The sequence below is a fragment of the Suncus etruscus genome, chromosome 6 (assembly GCF_024139225.1).
Source record: "Suncus etruscus isolate mSunEtr1 chromosome 6, mSunEtr1.pri.cur, whole genome shotgun sequence".
NCBI lineage: Eukaryota > Metazoa > Chordata > Mammalia > Eulipotyphla > Soricidae > Suncus > Suncus etruscus.
Window position 1 is genome coordinate 25368146 of NC_064853.1, and position 14440 is coordinate 25382585.

The 14440-nt window shown below is 42.2% G+C and overlaps 1 protein-coding gene across 1 annotated transcript in view; it reads right to left on the minus strand.

The window, feature by feature from the left end:
• Positions 1 to 9378, minus strand: part of SCP2 (sterol carrier protein 2) — an 86738-nt gene extending 77360 nt beyond the window's left edge. Inside the window, exons 1-2 of the mRNA XM_049774781.1 lie at positions 9197 to 9378; positions 5920 to 5977 (exon numbers count right to left, since the gene is read on the minus strand). Of these exons, the coding sequence (XP_049630738.1) occupies positions 5920 to 5977; positions 9197 to 9271 (133 nt within the window). The 5' untranslated portion in view covers positions 9272 to 9378. The remainder of the gene's footprint in view (positions 1 to 5919; positions 5978 to 9196) is intronic.
• Positions 9379 to 14440: the final 5062 nt, after the last annotated feature.

Sequence of the window (14440 nt, forward strand, 5' to 3'; positions counted from 1 at the left end):
AAAATAAACAAGATTGATAGACCATTGGCAAAACTCACAAAGAAAGAGAGAGAGAGAAATCTGATAACCCATATTAGAAATGAAAAGGGGGAGATCATGACAGAAATTGCAGAGATCCAAAGGATAATTAGAGACTACTTTGAGAAACTTTATGCTACAAAACATGAGAACCTAGAAGAAATGGAAAAATTCTTGGACACTTATAACCTTCCACATTTAAGTAAGGAGGATGTAGCATATCTAAACATCCCCATCACTACTGAGGAAATTGAAACTGTAATCAAACATCTGCCCAAAAAGAAAAGCCCAGGCCCAGATGGTTTTCCTAATGAATTTTTTCAAATCTTTCAAGAGGAGCTACTACCAATCCTAGCCAAGCTCTTCCATGAAATTGAAAAAACGGGAACACTACCAAACAGCTTTTATGAAGCCAACATCACCTTGATACCAAAACCAGACAGAGACGCTGCCAAAAAAGAAAATTACAGACCAATATCCCTGATGAATACTGATGCAAAGATCTTCAACAAAATCCTGGCAAATAGGATACAATGCATCATCAAGAAGATCATACACTACGACCAAGTAGGTTTCATCCCAGGAATGCAAGGATGGTTTAACATCCGTAAATCTATTAACATCATATACAACATCAACAACAAGAAAAATAAAAATCACATGATCATATCAATAGATGCAGAGAAAGCATTTGATAAGGTCCAATACCCATTCTTGATCAAAACTCTCAGCAAGATGGGAATGGAAGGAACCTTTCTCAATCTAGTTGAAGTCATCTACCACAAGCCAATGGCAAATATTATCCTCAATGGAGAAAAACTAAAAGCCTTTCCTCTAAATTCTGGTACAAGACAAGGCTGTCCGCTCTCACCACTCCTCTTCAACATAGTACTGGAAGTTCTTGCTATAGCGATCAGGCAAGAAAAAGATATCAAGGGAATCCAGATAGGAAAGGAAGAAGTCAAGCTCTCATTGTTTGCAGATAACATGATACTCTACTTAGAAAACCCTAAAGACTCTACCAAAAAGCTTCTAGAAACAATAGATTCATATAGCAAGGTGGCAGGCTACAAAATCAACCTACAGAAATCAATGGCCTTTTTATACACCAATAGTAATAGGGAAGAGATGGAAATCAGGAAGGCAATTCCATTCACAATAGTGCCACACAAACTCAAATATCTTGGAGTCAACTTGACCAAAGACATGAAGTACTTATACAAAGAAAACTATAAAGCCCTGCTCCAAGAAATAAGAGAGGACACACGGAAATGGAAACACTTACCCTGCTCATGGTTTGGCAGGATTAACATCATTAAAATGGCAATACTCCCCAAAGCATTATACAGATTTAATGCGATCCCCTTAAAAATACCCATGACATTCTTCAAAGAAGTGGATCAAACACTTATGAAGTTCATCTGGAACAATAAACACCCTCGAATAGCTAAAGCACTCCTAAGGAAAAGGAAAATGGGAGGCATTACTTTCCCTAACTTTTAAACTTTTAAACTTTTAAACTTTAAACTTTAAACTTTAAACTTTAAAGGCTTGAGTACTCAGAGAATGTTCCCCAGACATACCATCACCTAATTTTTTATAAAGGAGCAAGAAATCCTAAATGGAACAGGGAAAGCCTCTTCAATAAGTGGTGTTGGCACAACTGGCTAGCCACTTGTAAAAAAGCAAACTTAGACCTCCAGCTAACACCACATACAAAGGTAAAATCCAAATGGATTAAAGGCCTAGATATCAGACCTGAAACTATAAAGTATATAGAACAACATGTAGGTGAAACGCTCCAGGACATTGAGACTAAAGGCATTTTTAAGGAGGAAACAGTACTCTCCAAACAAGTGAAAGCAGAAATAAACAGATGGGACTATATTAAGCTGAGAAGCTTCTGCATCTCAAAGGAAATAGTGCCCATAATACAAGAGCCACTCACTGAGTGGGAGAAACTATTCACCCAACACCCATCAGTTAAGGGGTAAATATCCAAAATATACAAGGCACTGACAGAACTTTACAAGAAAAAATCATCTAACCCCATCAAAAAATGGGGAGAAGAAATGAACAGACACTTTGACAAAAAAAGAAATACAAATGGGGGGGCCGGGCGGTGGCGCTCGAGGTAAGGTGCCTGCCTTACCTGCGCTAGCCTAGGAGACGGACCGCGGTTCGATCCCCCGGCGTCCCATATGGTCCCCCAAGCCAGGAGCGACTTCTGAGCGCATAGTCAGGAGTAACCCCTGAGCGTCACCGGGTGTGGCCCAAAAACCAAAAAAAAAAAAAAAAAAAAAAAAAGAAATACAAATGGCTAAAAGGCACATGAAAAAATGCTCCACATCACTAATCATCAGGGAGATGCAAATCAAAACAATTATGAGGTACCATCTCACGCCACAGAGATTGGCGCACATCACAAAGAATGAGAACAAGCAGTGCTGGCGGGGATATGGAGAGAAAGGAACTCTTATTCACTGCTGATGGGAATGCCATCTAGTCCAATCTTTGTGGAAAGGGATATGGAAATTTCTCCAAAACCTGGAAGTTGAGCTCCCATACGATCCAGCTATACCACTCCTAGGGATATATCCTAGGAACACAAAAACACAATACAAAAATCCCTTCCTCACACCTATATTCAATGCAGCATTGTTTACAATAGCCAGACTCTGGAAACAGCCTAGATGCCCCCCAATAGATGAATGGCTAAAGAAACTGTGGTACATATATACAATGGAATATTATGCAGTCGTCAGAAGAGATGAAGTCATGAAATTTTCCTGTACATGGATGTATATGGAATCTATTATGCTGAGTGAAATAAGTCAGAGGGAGAGAGATAAACACAGAATGGTCTCCCTCATCTATGGGTTTTGAGAAAAATGAAAAACATTTGTGTAATGATTCTTAGAGACAAAATAGAGGAGGACTGGAGGGTTCAGCTCCCGACATGAAGCTCACCATAGAGATTGTTGGGTGCAGTCACAGAAATAATTACACTGAGAACTATCATAACAAAATGTAACTGAATCAGGGAAGTAGAAAGCCTGTCTAGAGTACAGGCCGGTGTGAGGTGAGGAGGAGAGACACTTGGGATATTGGTGATGAAATGTTGCACTGTTGAAGGGTTTTTTTTTATATATAAAATAAAAAATAAAAAATTGGGGCCAGAGAGATAGCATGGAGGTAAGGCGTTTGCCTTTCATGCAGGAGGTCATCGGTTCGAATCCCGTTGTCCCATATGGTCCCCCGTGCCTGCCAGGAGCAATATTTGAGCCTGAAGCCAGGAATAACCCCTGAGCACTGCCGGGTATGACCCAAAAACCTTTGAACTGTGAAAAATAAGAGCACCAACAACAGAAAACTGACTTTGACAACCGTGACTGAATAGAGCCTACCTTGGGACTAATAAGGAAAACCCTACCCTAGGCTGTAGTCCAGGACACATAAAACAACAACAACAACAACAACAACAACAAGATGTCTTATTGTAGAGGTCCAACTTGGACAACAGAGACTGAGCAGAACCTTTGGATCCATAATATCTTAGGCTTCGGCTTAGGGACTGAACGAAAACAGGGAGCAAGTGTTACAGAAGACTGAACACCACAACAACGATGGATAGGAACCTCTAGAACCTAGAGACTCTATCCTAGACCCTGACCTATAACCCGCGCAAATACCAAGATTGCTACAGTGGCTTGATTTTCTCACACACAACCGAGAGGAAACTTTTCTGGCATCACAAAAAAGCATTTGGGATGGGGTAATGAGTATATATGGAGCCAGGGGTTAAAAACATGATGGTATGCTTCAAGGATGGAGAAACCCTGAATCTCTTAGGCCACGGGAATTCCCTTTCTTCCCCAATGCTTACTGTGCTTATGCAAAAAGAAAAAAAAAAAGTGGGGGGAACGCCAAACCCTTCCACTACAGCACCCATACTTTTTCTTGTTTTGTTTTGATTTGTTAGTTTTTGACTTTATTTTCCTTCTCTTTTTCTTCCACTTTTCTCTTTCTTTTCACTCTTGTGGTTATTATTTAGAGATTTATTTTTATTTTTATTTGCCGGGTCCATATTTTTCTTTTTTCTTCCATTTTTCTTTTCTTTTTTTTTCTCTCTCTTCTTTCTCTCTTTCTCCCCTTTTTCTTACCCTTTTTATCTCCAATGACGGTGGAATAGATGCTCAATCTACAACAAGCTGTAAAGTGGAGACCAGTTGCACTAGCATACTGGGGGGTAGAGGAGGGAGATATGGGATGCATACTGGGAACAGGGGCGGAGGGAGGACAGCACTGGTGGTGGGAATGCCCCTCATTCATTGTCACTATGTACCATAATTGATGCAGTGAAAGATTTGTAATGCACTTTGGTCACAATAAAAATTTAAAAAAAAGTTCAAAAAAATAAAAATAAATAAATAAATAACAAAACAAAATATAAAATGTGGCAAATCTAAATATTTAACAAAGTAAAGCTTAAATATATAATTAAATATGCAAAGATATTAAGGATAGAAATGAAAATCAAACAAATATGAGCCAGAAAGCAGCAGAGAGGTATAAGCACTTGACTTGCACATGTTCAAGCCCAGTTCCATCCCGGCACCACAGATGGTCCTGAGCCAAGAGAGACCCCTAAACATACTCAGGAGTAAGACCTGAATATCTCAAGGAGTGCCCCCAAAACTAGTTAAAGAATCTCCCACTTCAGAAAAAAAGCAGATGCTGTTTGGAGACAGGAGTCCAGGGGAGAAGCAATAATAACACAAAAGACACAAAGTGAAAATGAATAGCTTCAGGTTCAGACAGATAAATTCCTGGAAGTAACTCCAGGGTGTGACCCAAAAACAAATGAAAAAGAAAGTGTCCACACAGGGAATCAACTGCAGTGACTCAAATCTTATGATTTTGGAAGTAGAGATGCTCCAATTCCCTGTTTAATAATACCTGAGGACTGAGTTGAAAAATAGCCACTTGAAACTTGGTTCCTCTTAGAGAAAGGAGTGTTTAGTGAATCACCACAAAAACTCAGGGTTTTCCTAGAAATGAATAGTAGGCATAGGCATGTCAAGTGTTCATAGGAGGACAAGTGCATCTAACAGCTTCATGGGATCCAGGAGTCAGAAATTGGCATTTCTCAGCATTCTCCTGAACAACTGACAACTAAGTTTAAGCTGGATGGCTCTGGGGTTCAATTTATTTCCACCATGCAAAAAAGCCTGGAGGTTTGATCTCAGGCTCATGTTTGGTTTTGCTCTGAAGAGAACAACCTAGAATCGTCACTGCAAAACTCAGGTCCACAGTTCAACTTGGCACAAACTATACCCTTAACCCAAAAGGAGAGAAGGAAACTACTATAGAGATATTTTAATTATCACCATAGCATAAATTGTGAATGTTTTTATCCCTTTTCTGGGAATGGAAGAGACTAATTTTGTCTTTTTTTGTTTGTTTGTTTTGTTTTGGGATCACACCCAGCAGCACTCAGGGGTTACTCCTGGCTCTACACTCAGAAATAGCTCCTGGCAGGCTCAGGGGACCATATGGAATGCAGGGATTCAAACCACCAACCTTCTGCATGCAAAGCAAACTCCCTGCCTCCATGCTATCTCTCCGGCCCCTAATTTTGTCTTAACTCTAGAATCAAGGTACCAGGATCCAACAAATAGCTGGATAATACAAAATCATCAGAGGCCACTGTCTGCTTAGCCACTCAGCAAAGAATGCCCAAGCTCTTTCCACTCCATCTTAGAGCAAGTGCCAGGCAATTAATTCCCTATAGTTTTTTCTCCCTTGACTGGCTTCCTTTGATGGATATGAGATTGTTCCACTATCAAAACAGATTACACAATAAACTACAATGTTCAAGATCTAAACATTCTACATTACCTGCTTCTTTTGCCAAGTCAGGGTAGTCTGGTGAATTCTCATTTCCAGGTTTCAAGAACTAGAAAAAAAAGAATTATAGGAACAAATGCAATTAGGTTTTCTCATAGTAGGACATTACAGAAAAATCCTCTATTTGTTTTAACAAATATAGATTGTTCCTGGACTCTGTATTGTTTTGTTTTGTTTTGTTGTTTTTGTTTTGGGGCCACACCTGGTGATGCCCAGGGGTTACTCCTGGCTATGTGCTCAGAAATCGCTCCTGGCTAGGGGGACCATATGGGGATTAAACCAAGTCCGTCCTGGTTTGCCGCATGCAAGGCAAAAGCCCTACCGCTGCACTATTGTGCTGCCCTGTTCGTGGACTCTATTAACAAGCATAAAGTACTGGGGGGGGGGGGGAGAGAGAGAAAAATACATCTAGCTGATCCTAGTTGGATCCCCAACATTATATATGGTTCTCTGAGCACAGTGAGTATGCTCCTCCACCCCCCGAAAAAAGAAAGCAGTAAGGAAGCACTGGGTTAGAAAGATAATTATCAGGGTTTAAGACAATAACTTCACATAAAACTGGCCATGGTTTGAAACCCAGCACCACATATGGTCACTAAGCATTCCCAAGAATAATCCATGAGCACAGAGTCAGAAGTAGCCCCAGAGCACTGCCAGACTCAATTCCCAATCCTTTCCCCTGGCCAAAACTTCCTTGTCCTCAGGAAATAGGAAATAGGCAAGAGATCAATATGTCCCAATGATGGTAAGATAAGGGTCTTGGACACTTGGATGATATGGAGGTAACTGTGTACTTTAAAATCCCAAATCTCAGAGCCAGAGCAGTAAGGCGTCTGTCTTGCCGGCGCTAGCCTAGGACGGACCGTGGTTCAATCCCCTGGCATTCCATATGGTCCCCCAAGCCAGGAGTGATTTCTGAGGGCATAGCCAGGAGTAACTCCCTGAGTGTCACCAGGTGTGGCCCAAAAAAAAATTCCTAAATCTCTCTTACTTCTTATCTATTTTATATTTTATCTATTATCCAGTCTTGTTAGGCAGTCTAGAAAGGCTTCCTAGAGAAATTGACATTTAAATTAAATAGCTAAACTGCTGAGCACATGTTTTGCCTGAAAGAACCTGGGTTTGATCCCCTGTACCATACGGTCCCCTGAGCACTGTTGAGTGCAACACAAAAAAAGAAACAGGGGCTGGAGAAATAGCATGGAGGTAAGGCATTTGCCTTTCATGCAGGTCATTGGTTCTAATCTCAGTAGCCCATATGGTCCCCATGCCTGCCAGGGGCGATTTCTGAGCATAGAGCCAGGAGTAACCCCTGATCGCTGCTGGGTGTGACCCAAAAACCAAAAAACAAACACACAAACAAAACATTACATCATAATTACCCAATCTGGGTTCAAGACCTAACAGAGTATCTGGTCCCACAAGTCCTATCAGCAATAGTCACTGTCATCAGAAGTAAGCCCTGAGCACTGCTGGATATGTCTACAAACAAAAACATAAAATCAAAAAAATTATATTACAATCTTTGGTAACAGTTCATAAAAATTAGGGGACTAAGGCTCCATTGTGTGTACATTTACTTTCCCCTTTCTTTTTTATATAGCTGTATTCCAATTTTTTACTAAAACAGTGCTCAGTATTTTCCTTACTATGTAAAATCGTTCTTGCTACTGGCCCACATCATGTGCAATCACTACATTTCCTTTCTGGCATAGTTCCTTTCTCTAGAATTATTAACAAATTCTTTTTTTTTGGGGGGGGTCACACCTTGCAAAACTCGGGGCTTACTCCCGGGTAGGCCTCCTGCAGGGCAAATGCCATACCACTGCGCTATCTATCACTCTAGCCCTAAAGCAGGCTTTTCTGTTGACTTTTCTTCTTTTTTTTTTTTTTCCCCCTTTTTTTGGGTTTTTAGGTTTTTAGTCTTTAGGTCACACCCTGCAGCGCTCAGCGGTTACTCCTAGCTCTACACTCAGAAATCACTCCTGGCAGGCGCAGGGAACCATATGGGATGCCGGGATTCAAACCACTGACCTTCTGCATGCAAGGCGTTTAAACGTTTTTTATCTCCATGCTATCTCTCCGGCCCCTTCTGTTGACTTTTCTAGTTACAAGTTTTGATTGCATTGTGTACTCAGCTCATTTGTAAGATAAACAAACAGAGCAAGTATCTCAGAAAAAGAATATTGGAATTCTGTTTCACTAAGCATATTCCTAATATTACTCAACTAACATTCTCTGAGCCCCATTGTGAGGCAATAGGCACTTTTCAGGACGTTAGAAGCATAAAGAAGAACTAAGACACCTCGTGCCAGCTTACATGCTATGGAGCAGATTTTCAGTGAAAGATATAAAGTATAAAGACAGAGTTAAGCCTAAAGATTCATGAGCTAAGTTAGGAGACTAAGGTAGGCTTCTTGCAGGAGAAAAGATCTGAACTCTTTAAAAATGCAAAGAAATTGCCCAAGTGAGGCCAATTGGTTACAAGGAGTGAGGGCCAAGGTCAAAGGGAAACAATAAAGACCAATAATAATATTATTAATAATAATAATAATAACAATAGACACGTAGAAGAAAGAAAAAGGAGCTCAGTTCTGCTAGAGCCTGGGAGAGGTGTCAAGAATTGAGGTCCTGAGAACTGAGAGCAAGTGTACCTGCCCCAGGTTGGGTGAGACACCTGCTTTTGGAAGGTTCCCTGGACAAAGGGAGTGCTCCCCCGCCCTCCCCCCCAAAAAAAAAAAACAAAATAAATTAAGAAAATAATTTAAATTTAATTTAATTTAAATTTAAAAAAATAAATCAAGATAAAAAGTGAGTCTGCAGTTAGTGCCTGGCCTCCTGAATTCTGCTCCAGGACCCTAAAGAAGTGCCAAGGCGGGGGATATCACAGCCAAAGTCCTGGACACCCCCCTGAGCATCCTCCGGGATTGCACAGCTGCTGACATTCTCCAGGGTGGGGAGGTCACCCTGCCCTCCCACTCTTGGGGAGGGGACTGATCCTGGGGTGTCCTTCAGAGATTCTGACCGCGGAAGGAAAGAGACCAGACACTCTTCCCCACACAATCACTCCTCCACTGATGCCCGTCGGTCTAGATCGCCAGGAGCTGGAGATCGGGGGTGATCAGGGGTTGCAGCGGTCCCGGGGACAGAAAGGGACGCGAGCACAGACCCCACTGCAAGCCTCGAACCACCACCCCCCAAGGCCCGGGCCAGATCAGCGGACACAGTGGAGCCAGGAAAGCGTCTCCGGGGTCCCTCTCCTGTTTACCTTGGTCATCCCAACCCCCACCACGAACACCCGGTGCTGGGGCTGAGGCGTCGGCATGAAGGCTGCAGAAGGCATGGCTCGGCTATGGCTCGCAGAGCAGGGACGCAGACACAACCGCCGCGAGCACAAAGGCCGACAGACTGGCTGCGGCCCTGTCCCGGGACTAAAGACGACTGGGGGCGTGGTCTTACGGGGCGGGTTCTTGTGGGCGGGGACTGGATTGGGCGGTCCCTGAAGGGCGGGGCCAGGGATCGCCCGCGCGTGCGCAGAGGCGCCTGCGAACTGCGTTTCTCGGGGAGTGGAAATGAAACTTACATAAGGCCTCTCTGGGTCAGAGTTCATGAAGGGACTTCATCAAGTCGGGGATTGAAATCTTTCGTTCAGCCATTCATTGGGTTTAATAAAGCTTTATAACCAACACGAGCCTGACAGATTCAGCACCTTCAGGATCAGAACGACTGAGGCCGAAAGTTGAGAATGGTTGTTCCCCCAGAAACCAGGCTTCCAAGGACCATGTTTGGAATGTGGCATGGTTCTTGTCTCCTGTCCGGTCAAGAGTCCACGCTGGGTTATATCTCAGAGGCTGGGCCAGGTCGTAGTTCAGTGGTAGAGGGTATTATTGCATGTATAAGGCCCTCAGCTTCATCCCTGCACCACCAAGACCCGCACCCCTCACCAGTCCCCCAAATAAAACCTTGAGGTCGATAGATAGTATAAGGGTAAAAAGATTCTGCCAGGCACATGTGATTCCTTGAGCACCGCCAAAAGGGGCCCCTTAAGCATCACCAGGATTTTGACTAACTGGAGGTTTTTGAGCACGACTAGGTGTGACCAAACCCCGATCCCTCGAAAAATCAAACAAAAAACAAAAAAAAATACCTATGATTGTTCACCAGTCACAGGGAACTGTTCCGCTATAAGGAGAGGAGGTAGATGCAGAGGGGAACACTAAATTCATGAGTAGTGTGATTTGAGGGTCTGAGGGAGGTGTATTCAGAGCTTACTTCTGGTTCTGTGCTCAAAAATCACTCATGGTGGGACTTAAGGGAGCATTATGGGGTGCAGGAAATAGAACCCAGGCTGCATGCAAGTGCAAAGGCCCTACCAGCTGTACAATGACTCAGATCCCCTAGTATGACATTTCTTTAAATCCCACTGAGATTAATTTGCCCTCTGTGTTCTGTGAGAATTAATGAAGGAGACAAAGTCTTCGGAACGTTGTGAAAAACATAAGTGGAGCTATTCTTTTTTTTTTTTTTTTTTTTTTTTTTTTTTTTGGTTTTTGGGCTATTCTAAAGAGTTGGAATAGTTGGAGTGGAAAAACTTGTTGCTTGACTGGACTTGACACAGCTGCTGTTTCTACATCCATTGTTGGGAATCTCTGCAGAACACACCTACTCAATAAAGTTTGTGCATGACGGTGTCTGCCTAGGACAGATATAGTTTCTTTTTTTCTTTTTTCTTTTTTTTTTTTTTTTTTTTTTTTGGGCCACATCCGGCGATGCTCAGGGGTTACTCCTGGCTGTCTGCTCAGAAATAGCTCCTGGCAGGCACGGGGGACCATATGGCACACCGGGATTCAAACCAACCACCTTTGGTCCTGGATCGGCTGCTTGCAAAGCAAATGCCGCTGTGCTATCTCTCCGGGCCCCAGATACAGTTTCCTAAAGTCACTCCCGAAGAATGGAGAGCTGGCATAGTTTTGTCTTGGTCTTTTGATTTGATTTGGGGGCATCCCTTTTTTGGAGGCAGTATTATTTGGTTTTGAGGTCACACCTTGTGGTGTTCAGGACATACTCCTGACTCTGTGTCCAGGAATCAGGGCTTGGAGAACAATATAGGATATTGACAATCAATTTGAGTTTACTGTATGCAAGGTAAGCACGCTCCTATTGCCCTCTGCCCTCTTTTTTCTTTCTTCCTTTTTTTTTTGTCGGGTCACACCCGGCAGTGCTCAGGGGTAGTTACTCCTGGCTCTACATTCAGTAATAGCTCCTGGCAAGCTCGGGGAACCATATGAGATGCCGGGATTCGAACCACCATCCTTCTGCATGCAAGACAAACACCCTACCTCCATGCTATCTCTCTGGTCCCCCTCTTTTATTTTTTAAATAATTTCTATTGAGGTGCCAGGATTTATAATGTTAATTATACTTTTCATACATCATTCCAACATGACACCCGTCTTCCAAGAGCTAACTTCTCTCCACAAGTGTCCCATGGACCCCTCCCAGCCACCTCCTACCCATGAAAGCTCGGTTCTATAATAAAAATCTCCAGTTCCAATAGCTAGTTTGTTTTTGTGTTTGTGTTCGTTTTGTTTGCTTTTTGAGTCATACCTGGCAGTGCACAGGTCCCCTGAGCTAGACAGGAGCGATTTCTGAGCGCAGAGCCAGGAGTAACTCCTGAGCGTTGTCAGGTGTGACCCAAAAACCAAATAAATAAATAATAAAATAAAAGACATTATATTAATAATGCCCAGAGACAATAGAGATGAGGGCTGGAAGAATCGGCTCACAATATGAAGCTTACCACAAAGAGTGGTGAGTACAGTTAGAAAATAACTTCACTAATAACTACATAACAATAATAGTGATAGAGAAATAGAATGCCCATCCTGAAGACAGACAGGGGATGTGGGAGAAGGGAAATGGTGAATATTGGTGGCAGGAAAGTTATACTAGTGAAGGGGAAGGGTTTACATTCGATGACTGAAACCCAGCTACAAACATTTTTGAAACCACGGTGCTTAAAGAATTTGATTCCAAATAAATTCTTGATTGCCTTTTATTTTCCTTTTATCTTTGAGCCACACGAGAGTGCTCAGGGCTTACTTCCACGGTGCTCAGAGCCAAAGATCATTCCTGGCAGTGCTCAAGTGACCACATGCTTCGTGGGATATCCAACTGGGATTTGCCATCTGCAAGGCAAGCACCTAAATGTGTGTACTATCTCTTCAGTGCCCTGCCCTTTTTTTGTCTTTATGTTTATGCTAACTCGATAAAAAGAGGATATATACATAGATATAAATATATATATGCATAGATGGGTTCTCTTTTCCAAGATATTTATTTTAATGTGGGTATGCCCAGTGGTACCGATGGATTACTCCTGACTCTGCACTTAAGAATCACTCCTAGTGGGCTTGGGAGAACCATAAGGGGTGCCAGGGATCGAATCCAGTTCAGCCACATGCAAGGAAAGTGCCTTAACTGCTGTACTGTGTCTCTCCAGGCTAGATGTTATTGTTTTTAATTCAAATTTGTGAATATTCTACTCACAAAAAAAATACTCTCTTGGGGCTGGAGAATAGTATAGTAATATAATTTACACAAATTTTAAATTATAATTTATAAATATATATAATGTATCTGATAAATTAATATTATAATTTATTAGATTACATCCAAGTTGACCACACAGATTATCTTTCTTTCTGATTCTTTTCTCACAGGTATAGCCATTTTCACCAATTTTCTTTTACTGAACTATTTTTTGATAATTCTATTTTGCCATTTTTTGATAACAAGTAATATAAAATAAATTATTTTATGCCTGCTAATGATTAGACTTAGGGGGTGGGTAGGAAACTGGGAACACTGGTGGTGGAATTGATATTGGAACACTGAATGCCTGGAACAAGTATAGTATGAACAACTTTGTACATCACAGTGTTTAAATGTTTTTAAAGGGCAAAGAAAAAAAGATTCCTTTCTCACAAACCTATGCCATTCACAGTCCTTTTTTGGAGGGAATAATTACTCCCAGAGGTGCTTAGGGGATTCTCTCCCTTCCATGTTCTAAAGTCAGTCCTGACAGTATGCAAGGATCAAAGCAGGGTTGGCCACATGCCAGGCAAGTACCTTGGCCCCTGTACTATCTCTCTGGCCCTCCAGTATTAAATTTTCTTAAAATTAAATCAATTACTTATGTTAAGCAATTTGATTTAATATGCACTCAGTCTTTTAAGTACAATGTCTCAGGCCATCGCTTCCTACAGACCTTTTTTGTTTGTTTGTTTTTGGTTTTGGGGGGGGGCACACCCGGTAACGCTCAGGGGTTACTCCTGGCTATGCGCTCAGAAGTTGCTCCTGGCTTGGGGGACCATATGGGACGCCGGGGGATCGAACCGCGGTCCGTCCAAGGCTAGCGCGGGCAAGGTAGGCACCTTACCTCTAGCGCCACTGCCTGGCCCCTCTACAGACCTTTTTTAAGACAGATGATAAGACTTGCTGAAAAATAAAAATTCTAAGCAAAAGAAAATAAATTTTGGCTTGCCCTTTCAAGTCCTTGTTCTCACTTGCTTGTCTCTATGTCTGTTTGCTTGCTTTCAAACTTGTTTTCCCTCTAGAATATGTATTCCTTTTCTTCTCCTCCCCAACACCTCTGTCATTTAATAAAAACTATCTTGCTTCATTTAAAATATAAAATCCTGGAGCCAGAGAGATAGCACAGTGGTAGGGCATTTGCCTTGCACACAGCCAATCCAGGACAGATGGTTGCTGAGGCACCCCATATGGTCCCCCATGCCTGCCAAGAGCAATTTCTGAACACATAGCCAGGAATAAACCCTGAGCGCCACCAGATGTGCCCCCAAACCAAAAAATAAATTTAAAAAAATAAAACACTTAAATGAATACAAAGAAAATATGGCAAGCCATAGAACTTTTCAAGCACCCTAGAGTAGATGCCTTCTATCTTTGTGAAAAGAGAATGAATTAGTTCTCTTTGATATACTGAAACTTGATGAGAAATATTGTCACATGAATGAGAAGTGTTTAACTTTCTTAACATACATAGAAATGACCAAGGAAATATTTTATTCTTCTGGGACTCCACTCCTGCCAAGAGGGGTAGTAACAGAAATCTTACCTTCATCCATGTTCCTTAAGAATGAGTGAAACCAGGGATGAAAAGAGAGTTCCAAAGGTGAGAGTATAGGCTTTGCACATAGCAAACCCTAGGTTCTATCTCTAGTACTCTATACTCACCAAAGCAGTGCCAGGAGTAACCTCTGAACACCAAAAAGGAAATACCCCTGCTGAGTGTGGCCCCTAAATAATTCTGGGGATTTGAGGGAGCATACCCAGCAGTGCCTTGGGTTACTCTTGACTCTGCACTCAGAATTATTCTTAGCAATGCTTAGGGACCATATGGGATGCTGGGATTCAAACCCAGGTTGGCTGTGCAAAGCAAACACCCTACTTGCTGTATGATTGCTCTGGCTCCATTCTGGGGACTTAT